The sequence below is a fragment of the Staurois parvus genome, unplaced genomic scaffold, assembly GCF_062004578.1.
Source record: "Staurois parvus isolate SC_StPar_1 unplaced genomic scaffold, SC_StPar_1.0 ptg000287l, whole genome shotgun sequence".
Classification (NCBI taxonomy): domain Eukaryota; kingdom Metazoa; phylum Chordata; class Amphibia; order Anura; family Ranidae; genus Staurois; species Staurois parvus.
In genome coordinates, this window is record NW_028318083.1 from 26,634,333 (window position 1) to 26,658,871 (window position 24,539).

The 24,539-nt window shown below is 40.2% G+C and overlaps 1 protein-coding gene across 2 annotated transcripts in view; it reads right to left on the reverse strand.

The window, feature by feature from the left end:
• Positions 1-12,943: 12,943 nt before the first annotated feature.
• The window catches only part of ATP9B (ATPase phospholipid transporting 9B), a 451,056-nt gene continuing 439,460 nt past the window's right edge, over positions 12,944-24,539 (reverse strand). The window contains exons 28-30 of one of the 2 annotated variants that reach the window (XM_089682348.1): positions 23,457-23,660; positions 21,212-21,244; positions 12,944-17,308 (exon numbers count right to left, since the gene is read on the reverse strand). In XM_089682348.1, the coding sequence (XP_089538474.1) occupies positions 17,172-17,308; positions 21,212-21,244; positions 23,457-23,660 (374 nt within the window). In that variant the 3' untranslated portion in view covers positions 12,944-17,171. The remainder of the gene's footprint in view (positions 17,309-21,211; positions 21,245-23,456; positions 23,661-24,539) is intronic. The other variant, XM_089682349.1, reaches the window with a different exon arrangement.

Below are 24,539 nucleotides of genomic sequence, written 5' to 3' on the forward strand. Positions count from 1 at the left end.
AGCAGAATACATTTTGGCCTAAATTTATGATGAAATTTGATTTTTTAAATTTTTTTTACTAGACATTTAATAGCACAAAGTCTAAAATATTGTTTTTTTTTCTCAAAATCGTTGGTCTTTTTTTTAACACACAGGCGATCAAATACCACGAAACAAAGCTCAATTTGTGGGGAAAAAAAGGACGTAAATTTCATTTGGGTGCAGTGTTGCATGATCGTACAATTGTCAGTTAAAATAACGCAGCACCGTAATGCAAAAAATTGCCTGGTCAGGAAGGGGGGTAAATCCTCAGGAGGGCAAGTGGTTAATGACCCTAGGAACATTTATTAAACTTTTTTAAGACCTACAAAAAAGTATTAGATGGCCCACATAATGCCTCCTCACAAAAAAAAAAATGGTGTGCTCACCATAAAATTCTTTTTTGGAGTTCATTGGGAGACACAAGATTCAGAGAGGTTACACTGCCACCTACTGCAGCTCCATGAGCAAGACCATAAACACAGACAGATGTGTTGGACTTGTATCCTCCAAGAACTCCCAGAAAAACATTTTAAGGTGAGTTCAGAAATCCTATTTTCTTTCTCATTCATTATTATTGTTATTATTATACAGTATTTATATAGCGCCAACAATTCGCTCAGCAGTGTACATTACAATGGGGGACAATACATGAGACAGTACAATAACAATACAGTGCGAAACATGAGGGGTTCGAGGGCCCTGCTCCTTGGAGCTTACAATCTAGGATTACAATCTACAATTCATTAAGAGACATGGCATTCAGTGACATTTGGTTCTTCAAAAGCAGTCTAACTTAGAGGTGTAAACATACATTTGGCCAACAGAACCACTAAAAAAATAAAAAACAAAAAAACAGAATAAAATGGGGACTGCCTGCAGTTCAAATTGCTGATTAAAGGGCCTTACACCCAAAGCAGGCATTAGATGAGGCCTGAACATCCACCTGGTAGAGACCATGTGAACAGAGGTCCAGGTGGCAGCCTTGCAAATCTGGGAAACAGCTGCCTGATGCTGAACAGCCCAAGAAGCCCTCACAGATCTAGTGTGCTTTGACAGCAAAGGTTGGGATCAGAAAGTTAAAGTAGTCATAAACCTCAGTCATGAAATCTGAACAAAGCATATACATGTAGAGTTTACTTGTCTCTCTCCAAAGCGCTAAGTGTCATTTCTCTCTGGTGCTTATTCCTGTTATCAGCATGTGTCACTTTTGACAAGTTATTCCAACACCAGAGATAAAATGGAGACAGGGGAGGAGAGCTCAGCACACAGCTTTTCTATTCACAACATAGGTCTGCATTGCCCCTGTGCTATGTGAGAAGGGGTGTGTGTCCTTTTCCTCCAATCAGCTCTCACACACTGTACAAGAGCTCTAACTGCAGCTCTCCACCCCCTGCTCTGTGCTACTGGCAGATGCAGAAGGATTTTATCTAAATTCAGCACTTTTGAATGGATATAGAAATGAGAAGACTGCGGATATACAAGTAAAGTTATGTAGGAGGATTTGCTTCATCTCTGTGTATCATCTGAGGCTATTCACTTCATTGAGTATATGAGAGGGTTTACAATCACTTTAAAGCCTTGAACTATAATCAGTCTGAGCTCCCGAGACATAGTAGAGCAAGGAGCTGGTTCCCCCTTGCAGGGATCATATGGGATTACAAAACGAGAGCCCATCTTCCTAATGGAAGTAGAGGTTGCAAAGCAGAATCACATAATACAAACTACATCCAGGGCAACAAAAGGTAATCTCCTCCTTATGTACTGGAGCCAGATAGAAGGATGTTAGGCCAATTTCCTGGCTGAAGTGAGAGGCTGAAACCACCTTAGGAAGGGAAGAGGCTGTAGGCCTAAACACTATCTTGTTGAGACCAGAAAAGGTTTTTTTTACATGGCAAGGCCACCAGGTTCAGACATGTGCCTCACACAGATGATAGTGACAGAAAACCTTGTAAGTGTAGAAGGGGAAATATCCTTCATAGATTCCATGGGAATTTTTTGAAGTGCTGAAATAGCCAAATTTAAATCCCAGAGAGTGTGGATGGAAACCAGATCTCTTTTTATGAGTTTAACCCATTCCCGTAATGTTTGACAAACTAATATCATAGCTATGGCAGTGTCAGGGATCCTGTCGCCATGCTACGGATCCCCTCAGGCTGTGGCGGTGCGAGTGCGCATGCGTGGGAGCGTGCGGGTGCACAAGAGCAGAAGTGCATGCATGCGCAGTAGCATACATGTCACCGCAAGGCGGACTATTTAAACCTGCGATACAGTGTAATCAATGCCTTCTGGTCTATAATGTCCCTGCACTCTATTACCTGATTCTTTTGCCTGTATCCTGATCTGACCCAACTAAGAAAGAACTCCACCTGCACCAACCTCAGCTATCCCTGACATCTGCTTGCCTGCTCCCTTGTACTTGATCTACTCACTTAATACTGACCCGGCTTGTCTGACTCTGCTGCACCTACTTACCTGTACCTGCACCTGGCTTGCATCCTGATGGCTGCCATACTTACCTGCTGCTGCACCCACGGCCCTGCACATGGCCTGCATCCTGGTCACCACCATACTTACCTGCTGCTGCACCTGGCCTGCATCCTGGTCACTGCCATACCTGCCTGCTGCCGCATCCATGCTCCTGTGTCCAGTCCCAGTCTGCATCCTGATTGCCGCCATACCTGCCTGCTTCTGCACCTTTGTTCCTGCATCCACACCTGGCCTGCATCTGGATCTCCTGGGTCTTTACCTACCTGTCGCCAGCTCCAGACTTACCCGGCACTCCTGGCTCTGCGCCCTCTGTTCCCACTATCAGGGGCTCCGAGTGGGAGTAGTAAGAGGACGCCTCCTCTCCATGTCAGGATCCCCAACCAGGTACGTGACAGGCAGACTGTAAAGCAGAGCTAGCCAGGGAAAAAATGTTGTTCAACAAATCCCCAAACACTTACTAAGCTCTTGCTAAAGTTACAGAGAGTGGCATAAATAAACTAACTCAAGCAGCAAGTCTTGATCAAAGAAAAAAATTATCTTGAAGAAAGGAAAAATACCAGAAAAAAATGAGGATTCCAGGAGTGTCAGGAGTATATCAGGCTGGTCATTATTTTTTTGCCAGTGACCAAATCCTCCTGTAAGAGGCAGTATACCATCAAATGTCTGTGAATCCTGTATCCCTCAATGAATGAGAAAGTAAAACTGTTCGCTTTGCAGTCCTGCTGTGAAAGATTAACTTCAGTTTATCCTAAATATATCCAAGAAGCTGTTCTGTCTCAGTCAAAAGAGCTACAATAGATACGAATCAATACAACAGAATGAAAAAAAAGACTAGATTCCCCCATCCACACATTCAATGTAGATGGGGGAATCCTTCCCACTGATCAGCGGTGCTGGCTATAGCTGGCAATGTTGATCGAATGGCAAAAATCAGACAGGGTTGTTGTACAGAAGCCGAATAGTAGATCAACTTCTGTACAACCACTCTGTCCATATATGAATGATAGAGTCGGCGAGAGCAGAGTGACAGAAAGATCAACTCATCAGTGTGCTGCTCCTCTTTTCACTGTCCAGTCACAAGGTGGGATGGAGACCTATAAGTGGTAGCTGTTTAAATTGCTGAACCAGATGGACAGATATGCAAATCCATTGAGCAGGTAAAACAGCTCCCATATACTGTACTGTATGTATGACATCTGTCTATTATAAAGTTCAGCAATACATTATAAAACCTATTAATATACTGTATAACCCACTGATGTGATGTAACTGTATGTGTAATAATCAAGTACTAATGGTATTGCAATTGTTAAATAATATAAATATGCTCCATTTGTATGTGCTATTATTTTATTCCACGTCATTGATTCATTTATATTGTTTTTTTTCTCTGTAACAATGCTGTAAAGTAAAAGATAATATATCCAACAATGCACTAGTAGGGATGAGCCAATTTGCCTGGGTTTGATTTAAAGTGGGTTTGGAAAATCCTGCATGAAATCCCCAAATAACAGAACTTGGTATTGAATCCCATTGAGGTCTATAGGAAATTAATCTTGTTGGTAAATTCTGGCAAAATATAGATAATAGGCGCTCTAAAAAACACTTGGGAAACTGGGTACTGCTATGGGGACTTGTGCCAATGCAAACATTTTTTTAGCCATTCTAAGACAGCTGAGCAAAGTTAAAAGGTCTCTGCACTGCAATATGGTTACAAAGAATTTGGCCCTGAAAAGTTTCCTGTGATTCCTCAGGGCTGCAAAACTCAAGCCCAGAGGATTCACTTCTATCCCATGGTAAAGCTGAACCTGAACTTCATGTCTACACATCATTTTCTGAATAACACAAGCTTCCCTGCTTTGAGGGTAGGTGGCTCCTGGAGGTGTTTGCAGTTTACCAGGATTCACATTTATTTCTAGTAAGGTAAACTCGTGGACTCGTGCCGAGCTGCATGTCTGTGCAGGGGAGTTGCGTCTATGTCCGGCTCTCTTTGTGAAAGACTGTTGTCACGCACACATGAACTCACTGAGTGACAATGCTTCTCTCTGTTTAATGGCCTTTTGTTCCCAAGCAAGGAGGGAAAGGCTGAAAAAAATTAGCGTCATACAACAGGCTTTTTTTTATGAGAACATGTAAATGACGTTTACTTGAACTAGCATTTCCTAAAACCTGAGTGGGAAAGGCTGATTTTTTCTTATTGACATTGTCAATGTACCTACTGTATGTGTGCGAGTACAGGTGAGAGCACCTTCCCTTAGATATCCTGGCTTTGGGTGACAGGTCCACCAGTGAATTTTACACTCCAGCAGGATTGAAGATGATTCTTTCAAAACAGATAATGTCACTTAGTAGAGATTATTAAGGGAGAAATTTTCTGCAAGAAATTGTGAACGAGGCTTGTAATATTCTTTTTACAGATGAAACATCATCATTGCAAAGGCCTGGATTCTTTCTTAGATACACAGAATATAACTGGATACTAACATTTATAGGTAAAGTTGATCCAGGGAATATCCGATTGCCTCTCGGGGGATCAGGATGGAATTTTGGATCATGCTTTGCTGAGTTTATTCTGCCTTCCTCTGGATCAAATGTGGGTATAGGATTAAAAAACTTTTTTTTATGGTTGAACTGGATAGACTTTTGTCTTTTTTCAGCCAGACTAACTACAGTCAGGTCCATAAATATTGGAACATCGACACAATTCTAAAATTTTTGGCTCTTTACACTACCACAATAAATTTGAAATGAAACAAACAAGATGTGCTTTAACTGCAGACTGTCAGCTTTAATTTGAGGGTATTTACATCCAAATCAGGTGAACGGTGTAGGAATTACAACAGTTTGCATATGTGCCTCCCACATGTTAAGGGACCAAAAGTAATGGGACAATTGACTTCTCAGCTGTTCCATGGCCAGGTGTGTGTTATTCCCTCATTATCCCAATACAATGAGCAGATAAAAGGTCCAGAGTTCATTTCAAGTGTGCTATTTGCATTTAGAATCTGTTGCTTTCAACTCTCAAGATGAGATCCAACGAGCTGTCACTATCAGTGAAGCAAGCCATTATTAGGCTGAAAAAACAAAACAAACCCATCAGAGAGATAGTAAAAACATTAGGCGTGGCCAAAACAACTGTTTGGAACATTCTTAAAAAGAAGGAACGCTCCGGTGAGCTCAGCAACGCCAAAAGACCCGGAAGACCACAGAAAACAACTGTGGTGGATGACCAAAGAATTCTTTCCTAGGTGAAGAAAACACCCTTCACAACAGTTGGCCAGATCAAGAACACTCTCCAGGAGGTAGGTGTATGTGTGTCAAAGTCAACAATCAAGAGAAGACTTCACCAGAGTGAATACAGAGGGTTCACCACAAGATGTAAACCATTGGTGAGCCTCAAAAACAGGAAGACCAGATTAGAGTTTGCCAAACGACATCTAAAAAAGTCTTCACAGTTCTGGAACAACATCCTATGGACAGATGAGACCAAGATCAACTTGTACCAGAGTGATGGGAAGAGAAGAGTATGGAGAAGGAAAGGGACTGCTCATGATCCTAAGCATACCACCTCATCAGTGAAGCATGGTGGTGGTAGTGTCATGGCGTGGGCATGTATGGCTGCCAATGGAACTGGTTCTCTTGTATTGATGATGTGACTGCTGACAAAAGTAGCAGGATGAATTCTGAAGTTTTCGGGCAATATTATCTGCTCATATTCAGCCAAATGCTTCAGAACTCATTGTATGCCGTTTCACAGTGCAGATGGACAATGACCCAAAGCATACTGCAAAAGCAACCAAAGAGTTTTTTAAAGGAAAGAAGTGGAATGTTATGCAATGGCCAAGTCAATCACCTGACCTGAATCCGATTGAGCATGCATTTCACATGCTGAAGACAAAACTGAAGGCAAAATGCCCCAAGAACAAGCAGGAACTGAAGACAGTTGCAGTAGAGGCCTGGCAGAGCATCACCAGGGATGAAACCCAGCATCTGGTGATGTCTATGCGTTCCAGACTTCAGGCTGTAATTGACTGCAAAGGATTTGCAACCAAGTATTAAAAAGTGAAAGTTTGATTTATGATTATTATTCTGTCCCATTACTTTTGATCCCTTAACAAGTGGGAGGCACATATGCAAACTGTTGTAATTCCTACACAATTATAACAGATGTACTTAATATTGTGATCACATGGTACATACAGGGTGCTGTGATTGGCCCAGGTACCATGTGATAGCTGTGGGCCAATCACAGCATCACGATGCTAAGCACAACTCCTTCATAGTTGTTTTGACATTGTGGTCATGTGATTGCATAGTAATCACGTGACACCCCAGCTGTTCATAGCTGCTGGTTGCCAGAATCCGCAATCTGCTGTGTCCACCGGATCAGGTGTGGCTCGCTGTGTGCCCAAGGGGGGCACGCCAGCAGGCATAGGCTGTATACAGGTACCTCACTTAGTCCGCTCATGCCACCCGCCCTCACTATATGTACTGTATAGTAGCTCAGATGCACAGAAGCTGTTAGAAGACCTGGCACCATTTTTACCAACTTCTCAATTTCAAGAAAACCTAGCTTACCCTAGTTAAAAAAAAAAACTGTCACAAAATTCCCTCCAAATAAAAAATAATACATTGACCAATACAGCCTAATTTTTTAAAGCCTAACTCTAGGCTCACACAGTGTCCCCTCCCCCCAACAATATTCAATGCTTAATTTTTGCTTACCTTTTTCTGATGCCTTCTGATCGCTTTCTACATCAATACACAGTGAGTGCAGGGTGCTGGGCTCAGTCATGACACTTGGCACCCCCCGTCTTTTGGGTTGTCACTGAACATCATCCAACTCAGAAGACCGAGGACATCTTGTGGTATAGTAAAGGTACTGTGGGTGGCAGCTCAGGGGAGCATAGTAGCCAGACCTACTTTTGATTCACTTCAAGGAAATAAAAAAAAAAAAAATAGCCTAGACTTTGGCTTTAATTGGTAATTCAGAAATGCAGCAACTCACAGCAACCAATAAGACTTCACCAAGTCCTTGTTTAACATATGCAAAGTGTATTTAGACTGCTTGCTATGTGTTATTGCAAGAGAATCCTTTCTTGTACAATACTGCTTTATCAATTGGTTTACGTGTTTATCTTGCTTTGTAATTTCGACAAAATAGACCCATTGTATTTGCTTGTTGAATTGTATTACTGTATCTTGTTGTACCTTGGCTTACAGTACTGTGTATATGTTTATGTACAATTTATCCTTTGCTTAATAAACACTATTGAAAGAAAAAAATAACATAATAAACAGCTTGTTAATAATACAAATAATTAATAAAAAATATAAAAAAAAATACAAATATATTGAATAAGGCCATGTGAGTTGGTTTATGTATAAAAACTAGAAAACAGACCGTGCTTTCAGCCTATCAAACTGAGAAAAAGCAGTTCACCTTATACTCAGATACACAGTATACCCATATAGATAGTTATAAGGGCAGTACTACTTCTCATAATGCTATATGTGCATACTACTCACAATATATAAAATTTCCTAAATACAGATAATTAGTAATAAAATGATGAATAAATAAACAAAACTCTATATAAACTCAATTAAATAATCATATGTATGAAATCAAGACAGACTGTGCGCATCCAAATGCATGTGCTATAAAAGTGGAATAACCTTATAAAATAATATCCAAAAATGCCAATATCAATAATGCATAAAAAATATCCAAGTTAATTATTCTGAGTCCCAAGTGCACTTTACATAAGTGTCCAACACTGTGCAACCAACAAATTCCAGTGCAGATCTTATTCCAATACATAAGCTTTCCATCCATATAATACATAAAACAGTGAAGTCCACAGGTCCAGGTAAAGAAGATGAAACGCTTACCACAGTGACATGACCCTCAGTCATAGAGTGGCCCATTGGCGTAGATAAGTGGGTGTCATGGGGGTCCAACCCCCCCAGATCATCTGTAAATGGATGTAGCCCCTGCTGCCTCCTCAGCCAATGGATACACAAAGTGTGCTGTCCATCACTGCAACTAAACCTTCATGCAGCAGGCTTCTAGCGTAGGTGCGGGATGGAGTGGCTCTGATACCAGGGAAAGCCTGCACTCAAGCTCTCAAACTGCATGCAGCAAAACTCCTGCAATGATCGAGGGGAGGGAGAAGAGAGCAGGAAAATGTTTTGCCCAGTAGAAATTAAGGAAAAACGGGGAACAACTAGAAGTGCCTGTACAAGGGATAGTCTGTTCCCCCTATAATAACAGTAATTTTAATGTCACCCATATTCCTGTCCATTTAACAGGGTGACTGCAACCTGACAGAGGTGCAACATAGGTGCCAATTTACTGTCACCATGTTAAAAGGACAGGAATGACAATGACTTATTAGGCTGGGTTCACACTAGCCAAACTCTGAAAAGCAAATAGCGGTGGATCCCTTTTCAGAATGGGGCTAAGTTGCTGCCAGGTGTTCAGGAGGTGATGCTGTCACCCCCAAATGCCTGTCTTTTTGCCAAATGGCAGTTTATAATGGTGCCAGTGCCCAACAATCACAAGTCAAGTGTTTGGCTTGCAGTTGTGGTATGGCCACAAACCACCTGGAAGCAACAGCAGAGTCTGGGGACACAAAGCCCTGTCTGTACAGAGCCCGGACACCCAAATTAGTCTGCAGCCTGTAGCTCTCCTCTGGAGGAGATAACGTCACAATTTCCACCACAGCCAATCACAGGAAGCTGTGTATTCATTGATAAAATACAAGGCTTCCTGTGAATGGCTGAGCAGTGCTCAGTCCATCTCGATTTTGTTCCAGGACCAGGACAAAAAGTCCACATCCTGCTTCTGGAACAAAGTGCTGTATACTTTATATAGTATCCATACAGTTCATACAGCGCTGACAGTAAGCACAGCTATTTGTAAAGGAAATAGTTCATTTGGACCAGCTTAGCCCATACAAGCTATTTAAAGTCATCGTAAATATGGAGTTAGGCTTCAACCCCTCTACTGTGCTATACGGATAGTGGAGCCTGATTTTCCACCTCCATCCAGCCTACAGGTTTGGGGAACCTGAGGACCATGTTAATGCCAGGTTAGGAGGCCCAGAGCATTGCTGGCTACTTCTTGCTTTGTTATGAGAGACAGTATGTGAGATTGATCACCATCAGGAGTACATCTGCAGCATCAGTGAAGTGAGAGGCCTTCAGTCACCATTATTTATTTCATGCTTGGTTGCTGCCACAAGGATTTGCTGCAACCAGTAGACTTCTGTCTAAAGAGGACTGCATACGCTAGGGTTGTATATAATATACTCCTGACCCCTGCACTTTTTATGCTATATTGTACAACTGTATAGAAAAAAACAGCAGTGAGCGCTAATCCTGAAAGCGGCTGAGCACTCTAAGCAACCAATATAAACTTAAATGAAATAACATAAAAATAGTGCAGCGCTAAAAGTAGTGACAATAAGACAAATAAAAGTCCACTAAAAGTCTTGGTCATATGGACGTGTCCAGTGACAAATGAGGATTCAGAATTGGTGATCCGTGTGGAAACGGCTGAAAAACGCACTCACCAGAAGTAAGACACATAAACGCAGTGTGCATCTAGAGCTCATGGATCCTCAATCCAGAGGGGAGTAAAGCTGGTCCGGTTACAGGAATGGTGAATCCCTCCTCTGTGGATGCAGCAACAGATCCTCCTTCTCTCGATTAGGTGTAGAATTCCAAGATCAAGATTCTGCAAGCAAATGCTCCTTAAGAGCAGCTCATTGGCTCCCCAACTATCTTAATTTGCCGATGCTCTGTCTTACGCAACTCTACTCACACTTTGGCGTCACGAGACACCACAATTGAAGTCACCGTGACCACCGTGACCAAGACTTTTAGTGGACTTTTATTTGTCTTATTGTCACTACTTTTAGCGCTGCACTATTTTTATGTTATATTGTACAACTGATGCTGGTTACTCAGTGGTCACAGTAATGAAGTTTTTCTTAAAGGTAAGCTGTGTGAAGGAAAGCATATGTAATGGTAGAGTTCCATATTTTACAAGTCAATGTGCTGGGGTTTGTACATGTCTGTCAGACTCTTGCTTCTAGCACAGTAATTTAAAGCATAGAAGGACTGTAGCATGTTACCATGTACACAGTGAGTACGGTTTAGTCTTAAGGCCCTCCCACTGTGAGTGCAGTTTTGTCACACCCACAATCTAAGTCTAATTATTGTCCTCTGGGTACCAAAGGCTGAACCCCCCCAAGGAAAAAAAAATATCTACAGCCCTGGAGTGGTCATAACAAGCATGAAAAGTGTATCAGCCAGTAAAGCACATCTCAGCCATCCCTGGAAACTCTCCAACTCACAATGGTAACATACAAAAAAGCATAAGGAAAGAGATCCCCACAATAGTTTAAATCCAACAACACAATTTAATAAAAATCAGAATGAAAAACAATTAAATGTTACAATCAAAGAAGCACTTACATGTATGGAAAAAACAGTCCTGATTGGCAGTACCGGCATGAGTAATGACAGCAGCACATCCTGGCTCCGCCCTACATGCTTCGTCACAATTTGACGTGTTCAGGGGCTCAGACTGTCGCTGCCCACCAAGCTTCCTAAATAGTCAGTGAAAGGAGGCATCCTTTCACTGACTATTACAAAAATGAGTGCTGCCCTCATAACTACAACTGTGAGTTGGTTTAAGTTCTTATGTTTACGGGAAAAAGCTGGATACTTTCATATGCATACACCTTGCATTTGAAATCAGTTTCAGATGCTTTTGAGTTCCTTCACAATTATGTCTGACCATCTTAAAAGCTGCATCAAGATACTTTTACAGTCCCATTTACTTGAATGAGTTCAAATGCAGTTCAGGACTGCCATCCCATATGGAAGAAAAATATATTTGTAATATATTTAAAAAATACTCTTCCTAAATATATTGCCATATATTTGAAATACTACAATTTTGGCCATATTCAATATATATCAAAATATATATGATTGTCTGGATTTTTTTTCTCATTTTGTCTCTCATAGTTGAGGTCTATCTATGATGCCAATTACAGGCCTCTCTCATCTTTTTAAGTGGGAGAACTTGCACAATTGGTGGCTGACTAAATACTTTTTTGCCCCACTGTATATATATAAAAATATATTTTGAAATATATTGAATATGGCCAAAATTTTAATATTTCAAATATATGGCAATACATTTGGGAAGAATATATTAAAAATATTTTCCAAATATATTTTTCTTCCATGTGGAATGCCTGGTCTGCAAAGAGTACTAGTTATCTGGCTGTCCCTGACATGAGTACTTTCTCAGTCATTGATCTGAAACAAGTATATTAGAAAGTCAGATTGATCTTCATGTATGTTCAGTACCCCAGAAAGGTAGTTAAGGCACTGGATCAGCATGACAGTCAGACAAAAAGCATTTATAGGAAGGCAACCTCCACATTCGCTCACTGCAAGTTTAGTTTTATTCTCCAGTATTTACCACTTATTAGAGTTGGGTGGAGTGGACTATCAAATGTAATTTGTCTCAAAGGTTTCTTAAAATCATCTATGACTACAGTATGTAGCTATACACAAAATATTCTTCTTGATAATACCCTCCTGAGCTGTATTAAGTACTTATGTAGTAAAATCTGTTTCTGAGTGGCTACATTGGAAATAGGAATTTTTGAGGCTCCATTCACACCAAAGCGTTTTTTAGCTTGAAGCTCAAAATAGTACATGAGCTTCTTTTGAGCTACAAGCATCAAACATTTTTGGTTCCAATAGGCTACAATGGGAATACCTGAAAAAGATGCAAACATGCACAAGAAAAAAAAAAGCAAAAATGCATTTATTGTGCATCAGACACCCACTAAAATGCCTCTACAAACTCTTTAAAAAAAAAAAAAAGTGAGAATGCAGCCTAAATATTTTTTGGAGATTTGAAATAAATCTGAGATCCAGTAAATTTTGTTTTACATTATTTCTTTTCTCTTTCATTCAGTAATATGTAGTGAATAACTAATGTTAAAGACATGCCATTCTGCTACCTATATGTAAAAATGTACAGTATGTTAAAACTACAGAAGTCAAAGTGGGGATCATCTGTACTACAGTGATAAGTGACATCTGTATTATCATGAATCTGAAGTTGATGTTAACGGTGTTTTTTTTCTAAAAATGTGTTCATTAATAAAGTCATTGAAATCAGAGTCATATATATCTTTCTCAATACCAGCTTTTTTTACTGAGTAAAACAAAAGACAGCAGCACCACCAAGTGGATAAAACTAAGTACTAAGTTTTTTTTTTTTTAATTTAACGACATGAACAGCTAGCAGGCAATGCTATAACACATCACGTATATTTATGTCACATTGTATGCAATTTCCAAAATGTTTAAAAAAAAAAACACAAGGAGAGCAATCTGGTAGAAATTAGACTTTATTGCTTTTATAACAAAGATATACAGTATTTTAAATTAAAAGCATAAGGAACAAAACAAACATAAATATGCTGCCACAGGCTATAAAATCATAGATGTTTTAATCTGCATATTTACATGTAAATGTAACCTGCTTAAGGTTAAGCATAGGGATATCAGGAATCATGTAGTTAAAATAGCACTGGCAAAGAATACAGCATTGCTAGTATGTTAGTACCTTTGGTGCTATTTAGGGATCATTTATCTCTTCTAGGCAATATAAACTTTGCTAAATGATGTTATGTCTGTAAGGTTTGTCTGACAATGTCAACCCTAATATTTTGCCACAGTGAGAAAGGAACCAACCTTCCTTATGTATACAAGTAGCACTGTACTCCACAGTGTGGTAAAATACCCTGCTACAAGGACCAGAAAGAATACAAAGTCTAATAAAGTTTATACAAAACAAAACATAAAAATGCATTTGTAAGAAGAGCAGTTACAATGGAAGATAAAGGATTGTTCAACCAAAACAATAATAAATATTATAGCGTCATATCTTTATTTACCTGAGTAACCAAAGTAAGCAAATTACAAGGCAAGTAACCAGAGACAGAAATCCAGTGTGTGATCTTGTTGAGGAATGGTCACCTCCATGTTGCATTGTGCTGAGTCCAATCAGAGACCCCAAATGGAGAAATCTTTGTAAGGTACATAGCAATTACATGTATGTAGATATATGAATTTTATTGGCAATGCAGGTTACAGTGTGAAGGAAATAATTACCTATTATGATGGAGAATATTGTGGATTGGCTAGAGTGTTATTAAACCCTAAATTGGAAAAAGGAATATAGCTCTGCGGACCTCAGCTGTATGCTTTTCCTCCCAGGCCTGTGGTTTCTGTGCATCCTTCAAAACGCCTTCTTGCCAGGTTCCTGTGTTTGGGTGGCTCTGTCCCCTTACAGGGTCCCATGTAGCCACCTTTACAAACTCCTGGCATGGACACAGATATCCCTAAAGCCTAGAGTAGCAAGCCACTTCCCTGCTCCTCTCTCCTCCCATTTCCTCTCCCCTATCAGGAATTTTGGAGAAGCGGCACAGAGCGATCTGAAGCTGGGGGCAGTGAAGAGATAATGTAGGTACTGGACACACACTTTTAGTAAACAATTTAGTAATAAATTGTCCTGATTAAGTGGAATAGTAAAAAGCCACTAAACAGATTATAAGTAGCTTTATATAAAACAGATTGTAAGTAGCTTTATATAAAACATTTTTAATACCTTTAAAGGGGAACTGTAGTCATTTTAGCTGTTCTTCTCAGATGTACAGGTGATAAATACGCTTGTCCATGTGCTCATGAATGGTTTCTATATAAACATGGGAAGGCAGCCATATTTACTTATTATATATGCAAGAAGCCTGTGCTATGTAGGTTGCCACTCCTGGTCTCCTAAACATGCTAGCTGCCTAGCTATCTGTGGATTTACTACTTTTTGAGCCTCTTACCTGGTACTACCACAGCGCCATGGTAGTTAATTGAGAACTACAATCCAACAGCTGCAAAGGCTGTCGAGACTAGTAGTTTCCCATTCACAGAGCACTGTTTGTTTTTAAATTGTGACAGCTAGTGGGGGGAGAGGATCCCTTGCTAGCTTTAAAAACGGGAGGTCGGGGGGAAGGGATGCGGAGGCTGGTCCTACAATAACATGCACTGGCATGCCCATTGGTAAGAAACATTTCAACCCAAGGATGTAAAAGTTAGAGTAGCATCTGCTTTTCATCTAGAGGTGAGTAAGCACCTAGGTGAGAGACCTAGTAGGTAAAGTGTAACTAAATCCCTCCAAAGGGCTAGGCAATGTGAAATTCATCTCAAATATCCTCCCTTCTGTGCAGATAAGGAAATTTTTACATACACACCTATATTTTATATTTGTTGGATACATTGGATGGACATTACCACAGCATAAGTAAAGCCACTGTAAGGTTAGAGCATTGGCCAGTTCCGACTACCGAGCTCTCATTCCCATACACAGAGAAGCTCCTTCTTCAGTGATTATCAATATGTAACATGCGGAGAGGTGATGTTTTTCTGCTTGTAAATGAAACAGTACATGTTGATGTTTTACCTAAACTGACATCAGAATAATGCAATATGTAAACTTTGTTTTTTTTTAATTAAATTAAGGAAATACCTAGGTCCCTTTATGATACTTGGAAAAAACAAAAGATGACTAAAATAAGATAGATAGATAGATAGATAGATAGATAGATAGATAGATAGTTCTAAGTGACTTTTTATGAAATGCCAGGTCCCACTTTTTTAAATATCTCAGGGCAACATTTCACTGTAGCAGGTAAGAGAACTTAACAGTAGTAAAACTAATATTTAAGGCTTTTCAGAAGAGTGCTTGGTTGTATTTTACAAATGAAGCAATTAGGACAAAAAGAAACACACACATTTACAACACACTGTATTCTGCAATATGGTATTGATCAAAAGGGCTTATATGCATTCTGGTTCCAAAAAACAAAATGCAGTGCACACTGTATCTGCTTTCTGTGGTCATCTGTGTCCAAGCACAGGCCATCAGATACTCAAATCAGGGATCACAAGGCCTTCTCATATTTTCTTTTCTTTCAAAAAATATATATTGTATATTGCAGCATACTAGTCCTTATATATAGTAGAGGCATTAGTTTCCTTTTTTCACGCTAAAAACATTTTTTGCAAGTACAAAAAAAAACCCACTGTGCCAGAATTTTGTAACTATTCTGTACACTGAACTGATCTTCAATAATCCTATTCACATTTCGTGCTATGCTCTGTTAACCTTAATCAACCTCCCCCTGTATAAAGGAGATGGGGAGAGGAGTATGTGTTCCTCCATAGATACAGAGCAGGGAGTGAGTGTTGTCACGTTAGGACAGGGAGTGTATTACTTGAAGAATTACCTAGTGAGAATAGGAGGAGAAAAATCCCTAAAAAATAAAGCAGCCACGCATTTAAGGGCTAATAAATTGCAATATAATTCTGTTTTTGGGTTTAGGTACACTTTACAACATAAGCATGGCCAAAAGCTTTAGCCATACTCTTCTGGACCATAGCAGTGCACATACTTGTGCTCTACTGTAGCCCAAAATCACAGTATTTGTTATTTTAACCCCAAACTTCTCCTTTGATTGGTATCTGTATAGGATGTATGGAAAAAGGTATCCCTGCACAAATATTATAGAGTAACACCTGTGAAGTAGGCCCAAAAAATGATCTGTACTGCATGATGATGTGCTTTTGCACTTTTGCTGCAAGGTAAAGGTGATTTGCATTTACATGTGTTTCAAGTGTACAATAACTTGTGTTAGCTAGTGTGAAGCATATAAAAAAAGAAAAACATGCACGTGTTGGTGTGTATTACTGCATAAACATGCATGTGAAGCTGCCCTTACAGTGACGTACTAATGAAAAGTATCCTCCTGCAATGTGAAAGGAATTTAGCAAACACTAATATGAACAAACTATTATGAGACAATACATTTGTCTCATACAAACTGATCATTTGGTTGGTTAGAAGCAATATTGCATGAGGATGGGGCTCCAATCACACTAAACCAGTGACAAGGCTGATTAATGAAATAAACATATATAAATATGACATATGGTGGAAATTGCTGATGGTGTCACTAGTTCCCAGTTCACTAGGCTGCCTTCTATTACACGAAGCATCAACCCACACAGACAGGTTCATAGATTGGGTACTGGACACATTATAAAGCTTGTCTTCATTTTGTACAGGATGTAATATGACAATTACATTCCCTTTTAAAACAACATCATTTTTTAAATACATGTTTAGTGCAGTTTTCTCAAAGTTTATACATGGAAATATAGCAGCATATAAGGAAATTAAACATGTACAGCAATTTATGGAGTTTTATGACAACTTCAAGGAATGAAAAAAAGACAAAAAAATATGGCAATGTCAAGTTGTCATACTAAATAAAGCGGCAATGGAAATGAGACAACAGAACCAAATGAATTCTTTTTGACTGACTTATATCAGTGATAATATCTAGTCTTCTGTCTTGCAGAAAAAAAGCCTGTCGTTTGTGCTCTTGCTTCTCTGTGTCCCCTCCTGTCACTCATTCATAAGGCTGAAGTCACTAGAACACAGCGAGGCAGCATGTGGCATGTCGTAGCTGTAGTGGCACGCTTTAGTACTCACAGGTTATGGACTACGACGAAAGCTTAGAGTAACTCGGAGGAGAGAATTTGCGCTTCAAGTACTTCAGAATATACAGGGGAAGACAACTTACAACAGTAATTGCTGATACTTTCCACAGGAAGGCTAAGGTGGTAATGAAAGCCACATCTGTAAAAGAAAATAGAAATCATTTCAGCATTGCTAAAAGTTACAGTCTATCAATGCAGCTCAAAACTGTTTGAGTTGACCATGTAGAGAGCTTGTTGGCGCTGCTCCAAGCTGGATGTAAAAGAAAGTCACCTTGCCGGCAAGGGAAAAAAAGGGAGCAGCATCCCAAGACGGTTCCAGTAACTTCAGTAAGATGAGAGAATGAACACCACTCTAAACCGACCCTGGAAATCAGACATGTGAGACACCGCACCTCTGTGATCAAGCTTTGGTCGGTGGGCATGGCTAGAGTGGTGGCTGAGGCCATCCTACATGTTTCACATGTCTGACTACCAGAGTCGGTTTAGAGCGGCGTCCATTCTCTCATAAAACTGTTTGAATTGTCAATAAATCATGTGTATTTTTTAGTGTTCCATACACATCATGATCAGGGCAGCAAAAACAGTGGTTTCTCCTCTTAAGACTTTTTATAGTGTGTGGGTGTTTTTAGGGTCCTCTGTTCCAATCCCAAGCTGGACACTAACTACATTGGTGTTTAATACCGAACTACAGGAGTTTGCATTTCCTCCCTGTGCTTGTATGGGTTTCCTTCAGGTACTCCGGTTTCCTCCCACTCTCCAAAAACATGCTGGTAGCTTAACTGGCTCCTGATTAATTTGGCCCTAGTATGTGTAAGAATGCATGTGAGATACGGACCCTAGGTTGACACCTAAGCGTTTTCTGCAGCGTTTTGCACAAACGCAGTACAGTCCATGTAACATGATTTCCTAAGGGACATGTTCACATCTGCGCATTTTCACTTGGGGCATTTTTGGAAAGGGTCAGGGACTTCTTTGAATGCAAAAAAGCTGTGTTTTCGGTTCTATAGAGTTCAATGGAAATGCTGCAAAAAGCATGTACTGCGTTTTTTGCATTTTAAATCTGCCTAGCAACAAGAAAAGTTTTAAAAAATTAAAAAAACAAAAAAAGCAAAACACGTCCAAAAACTCAGGTGCAAAATCCCAAATGCAATGCAAAACGCAATGCAGAAACGGCTCAAACGCAACCAGGTGTGAACCTAGCCTTAGACTGTGAGCTCCTTGAGGGCAGGAACTGATGTGAATGTACAATATATAAACTGCTGCATTGTCATTGCTATACAAAAACATGTAATAAATAAAAATAATATATATTAAAAAATATAAAACATATGTGATGTAGGTGAGCTGTGACCCACTGAAACATCGGTAAATAAAGCCTTGGACCATTTATGCTCTTTCAAATACCTGTGAGTGTCTTAGTCTGTATACATTAAACGGAGATGGAATACACCAAGCTGGGCAATAGACAAAATAACAACTACACACACACTAGATTTGTAATGGCTCCTAGATTGCGGTAATATATTTTAGGGGAACAGACAGTAAGGAAAGTTATCCCCTAGCTGTGACTGCAGCAGAGGTGCTTCCAAACAGAAAGCAAAAACTCTCCAAATGAAAAACTTTGTTGATGAAACCGCTGATGACACCCATATGGGTGAAATGTGTTGAGCGGAGTTTGTGCTTGTGATGTCAGATAACAATTTGACCCAATTGATTTAATATATTTTGTTTTGATTTGTTTTAATAAAAAAGCAGTAATTGCGCTATTGGCTTTTTTATTTATTATCTTTTTATCTGGATATTTTTGAGAAGACACAAAATCCAAGAGGATAATACTCGTATTGACATGGCACGAGGGTTTTGAGAAAAAAATGTTTGGTATATGGTGGCCCCAAAAGAGTGGGATGCAGAAGCTGTTTTTGTGGGTTCAGTAATTTAACTTACTTCAGACCAGATTAGCTTTGCGTAGCACCCTCCTGTATAGGCTGCTAGGATGATAGGTAAATTTCGTTATTTTTGGCTCCTCTGTAATCATTGGAGCAACTATTGATTTATTTGGGCTGTTCTGCATCTCACAGATAGCAGGTTTGATTATTTCCTCCTGCACTCTAGAGGCTTCTAGAACATAGAGGCTGGGAGAGTCAAATGGGCAGCTGGAATATTTATTCTGCTTCAACCAATCCCTGGGGAGGTGTGTCCAGTAGGTGGCTGAAGAGCCACTACAAGCCTCACCTTTCATTTCCCCCCCAGTACATAGTGCTCCCTCCTCCTCCCATTCCCTCAGTACAGTGCTCCCCCACCTCCTAGCTCCCCCCTTCTCCCACCCCCCACTACAGAACTCCATCCACCCCTAGCCCCCAGGTACATAGAGCTCCCTTCTCCTCCCATTCCCAGAACAGAGCTCCCCCACCTTTTAGCCCACTAGTACACAGAGTTCACGCTCTAACTCTATGCCTATTAATCTTCACCATGATTGAAAAAGTTGTACTTATGTTTTTGTATGTTCTTGTACCCAGTGCCGAGACAAGGTCAATCAGCACCCTGGGCGAAAATGGAAAAGTGCGCCCCCCTGTTGAGACGGTCCAGGGGCCTTTGCCACACAAACCCCCTCTCTTAAGATAGGTCTTACAGTCTCAAGTCAGGCTCTACCCTTTAAATTTTTGCTGCGGCTGGGTTTCCCCACTTTCTGCCAGAAATAGTGTATGGCATTATGATGCTATGTGGGCGGGAAGTATGTAGGAAGAGGGAGCACCAGCACTGAATAGCTAAGCAACAGTAGTTGCAGCATCATTAGGAATGCTTTTCTATGGGCAGGCAGAAGGAGCAGAGTGATTCAGGGATGGTGCGCTGCGAGGTGCTGGCACCACTTTGAGTAACCAGACATTCCTTTTTTTATATAAATTGCTGATTGAAATATGGCTTGCACAATGAAGAATTGAGGGATTTGCAATATATGAGTCTATATGGATGTTCGTGTTTGTGCTAAAGTGATTCTAAAGACTTAATTTAAAAACAAAACAAACCCCAAACATGTCTATATTAACCTGATTTGTGCAGTGCTTTTTCAAAGAACAGCCCCAATCCTCCTCTTCTTGGGTCCCCTGCCAATGCTCCTGGCCCCTCCCTCGTGTCGGGTGCCCCCACACCAAGCAGCCTGCTATGGGGCACCTGAGCAGGAGCACTCCCCAACCGCTGCCCCGTGTGTCCAATCACACATGGAGCTGCGGCTCATCCCCGCCCCCTCTCTCTTTTCATTGGCTCACTGGCTGTGATTGACAGCAGCACCAATGGCTGTCTTGGCCAATGAAAAGAGGGAGTCCCAGCATAGCTGAGATTTCAGTGCACAGCACTGGATTGAAAGGGTGCTTCGGTGAGTATTGGGGAGGGGCTGGGGGTAATGCTGCAGAGAGAAGGTTTTTTAACTTCATGTATAGAATGCATGAAGGTAAAAAACCTTGAGCCTTTACAACCACTTTAAGGTTGATGCAAAACCTTAATAAAAATTATAATATTCATTGACAAAGTGCAGCGCATGCACAGCAATCACAGATGGCTTCCCTTCGTAAACATGCCGGCATCAGGGACCCGAAGACCTGCGAAGAGCTGGCCCGGGTGATGACAGCACTGGATACCCGGACAGGTTTGTGTTTTTTTTTTTGTAAGTCAGCAGGTACACTTTAACGGATTCATTGCAATTACAATTTGTAAATAGTACTTCTTACACTCTCAAGTGAAGTCAGTACTCTTTATCTGGGTACTTATTCCAGATTTAAAACAAAGACAATATTAGATCCATGGATCAGAATTCTAACTATGGAGAAGTCAACAATAGCCAACTTCCTATTTCTCACAGCACAGGTTACCTGTAACACTTTCTACAACACATTTAACGTATGCAGTTATTTGTACATATGCTATGCATGTGTAAAAGATGTAATACGGAATAACCATTTACCATCAATACAACACTTTAAACATAGAACATACTAAATATTGCCATCTATTCAGTAGGAAAACAGATGAATATTTTCATAAAACCTACCTAAGAAAGCTCCCAATGACACTCTACCAAGACCTGAGGCAAGAAATAAAGCACAAGAAGCAAGAAGAAATGACAGTAGTTAGAAAAGCAAGCAATTAATAAAGGATGAGGGTTGAAATTAGCAGTGATTATTGAAGAGTGTAAATGAAAACTATAGATAATCTCTAGACCCTTTCTCCGGAGACACATAGCACATTTTCCTGTAGTTATCTGACATCCCATAGTGTTGGGAATATTCAATCTACACTTCTGTTTAAACATTTTCTCTGTACCAGAAAGAACAACTATTATTTGGTCATCTATATGTATAGTAACTGTAGAAGAATACTCTTCCCAGGAAAGAAAACAAAGTGCTTCCACTGCATTTTTTTTATCCGTAGCCATCTTTACCCCTAAACAATGTGCTTTCAATTTTACTTTACAAGATACTGTGTGGCATTACTCCAAACACAGCACGGGGATGATGAAAATAAAGCTAAGGAAAGCTGGAAAAGTTTGAAAACAGAACTCTTGACTGGGATGTAGGAAGAACAGAAGACCTCCTAACAAATCTGATACATGTACAGAAGACACCTCCACATTGCATGGGGCAATCATGTGATCCAAATAATCTGCAAAGCAGTCACAAATGTTGTAGCTCATAGCTTCTCATTATCACCAAATGTTGGTGGGCAGGGGACTAGTAAAAAAAAGGCAGCTGAGCCTCAGTTTTATCTCACTCTGACTGCCCACCTAAAACATAATCAACTGCAGGATGTTGTACTCAGCAGCTGTGATCATTTGTGCCCTGACAAATTTAAAGTGGCATGCCAAGTAGACAGGCAGCACTGCCTGTCAAACTTGACCATTTAAGTCATTGGAGCTGTCCTGCAATCACAAGCCAAACACTAACAATTTAAAGGTTACAAATGTGTAGAATACGGCTGGCAGCCCAGTGCTGAATCACTGAAATTGGTTATACTTCCATCCTGGGCACATTTAAGAGTGAAGCTTCTTTTTTTCTCATTAAAATAACAAACATGGCATAATTACCTGCTGTGTGTACTGGTTGCACAGAGCAGTCTCCTCTGCTCGGGTCGCCTGCTGATACTCCTGGCTCCTCCCCCCCGCTGCATGCCCACAATAGAAAGCTGTTTCCTATGGTGGTCACTTGTGCAGGCTCTCTCCGGAGCCAAGCTGCTTGCGTCTATTTAGACACACAGTCTGGCTTGGCCCCGCTCCCCCCCCCAATGTTCCTGCTCAAGCAGGCCTGAGAGCGGAGAGGGGGGAGAGGAGCTGCTTCAGACATGCACAGCACTCGACCGAGATCGGGCTCAGGTGAGTATTAGGGGAGCTGCACGCAAAAAGTTTTTTTAACTTAATGCATTAAGGTACAAACTTTTTTCAATCACTTTATCTGGTATTTTAATATTAATTTATGCTGCTTGTGACCAATCAACTATTTAACTACAACACCCAGCGGAACACAATAACTGAAACCTTCAGAAGTGTTGGATATCAACAGCACTCATAGCTCTTTAAGTTAACACACCACCCGTCAGAAAGGTAAGTATGTTCCTTTACAGGGTAGCTCTTTCTTAGCACAGTGACAGGGTCTTTCTAAAATAATTGTATTTTACTCTATTACCCTCATTGTTCCCTTTATACGTTTGTAGTTTCTCATTCCTCTTTCTACATGTAATCTAAGTATACAGTGTTTCATGCATAAAATATAATTGTTGTCCTCCTTCATTTATATGCAATCTAAATATACAAGACTTCATGCAAAAAAAGTGTAAGTGCAAATGTAGATTCTTCCTTTTATTTTCAGCCCTGCAGGCCCACTGCTACACAGTAAAAACTTGTTTTTTACCCAACCGCATTTTTACAAGCATTAAGATCGTGGCTTAAAACAGAGATGGAAATGAACAGGAAATGAACAGTCTACACACACAGCTCAATTACAAAAAAATACAACTACAAGTAATAATTATAGTTTAGTTACAAAGCAGAAAAAAAAAAAAGATGGGCTGTGCCAGGAGACTTCAATTATCCATGACCAAGGATGGGTTTGATATTCTAATGCTATCATCAGTTGAACGCATTTCTTTTGATGGGTAGATCAGATAACCAATTTTTGAGGAATTTAGGTTCAGCTGGCCCTCAGATTTTAACATTTTTTTCTGTTACTTACAAAGAAATTACAGTCATAGTAAAACACCTCAGCAATAACAAAATAGGAGAATATCATGTGTGCTGTGCTTACCGAAGTACTCATTGAGGAATGCGAGTGAAGCCACATAGCAGCCGAGACTGAAAAATTCAGCTACAACCATTAACCAGTGCCATGTTCTTATCGTTAGTGCTACCATGAGCAGTTCTGTCAGAATCAAGGCAGTGAAGGAGATGGCCACCACGTGTACAAATTCTGATTCAAACAGTAGCAGAGCTCCATACATCAATATGCCACCTACAGCACAAACACATCAAGAATTATACTTGCAAGTCACTGCCTGAAATGCACAAAAGACATAGTGTAATATTCAAAACATGCTTGAAACAATTTGTGATATCCCTTATGATATTTAAGTGAGAGGATTAGAGCACAGCAATCAGTTGCTATATTTCATATACAGTAAGTACAGTGCAAACCCCTACCATGTGCAATGTCTGTACTGTTAACTGTCTTGTTATCGGTTTTTAGTTATATCATGACCAGGAATAACACACATACATTAGCAATCCAAAACACAAAGAAATTACGAAGGTAGTGCAGGATGGAGATGAACAGTTTGAGTAAATCTGATAACACACTATACGAATTTTGGATTTTGCTACATGGGCAGCCCTGATAGCCACCTCCCAACTGTCGGCCAAATAGTGGCCACTTCCAATCAGATGCAGCCAAAGTTTGAGTATTCTGACAGGCACTAGCTGCGGCTGTCAGAACACAACAGGTGCAGCAGGAGATTCCTCCATTCGTGCTGTATAGCAGGGATAGGGGAGTCTGTTGGATGATTTTTATTCAGGCTGCAGTTTGAACGAATATAATTTGCATATGTATACCCAGTTTACAGTTCACTTTCTTTATTAAAGATTGCAGAAAGGTATAATATATGTAACGATGGTTGATGTCACAGCAGTTACAGAAAGACATACACAAATCACAGGTTATGCGGTACAAACCAAGTAGACATGCAATGTTTACATGTGTCATCAAGCATGGGTCATTGAGATGTGTAATCCTGCATTGAATACCCTGTGCTCAACTGTATACCCAAGCTAAATTAGCTAGATTTAATGTATGCACTTGGGTAAGAAGCATGCAGAAAAAGCAAAAAGACAAAAT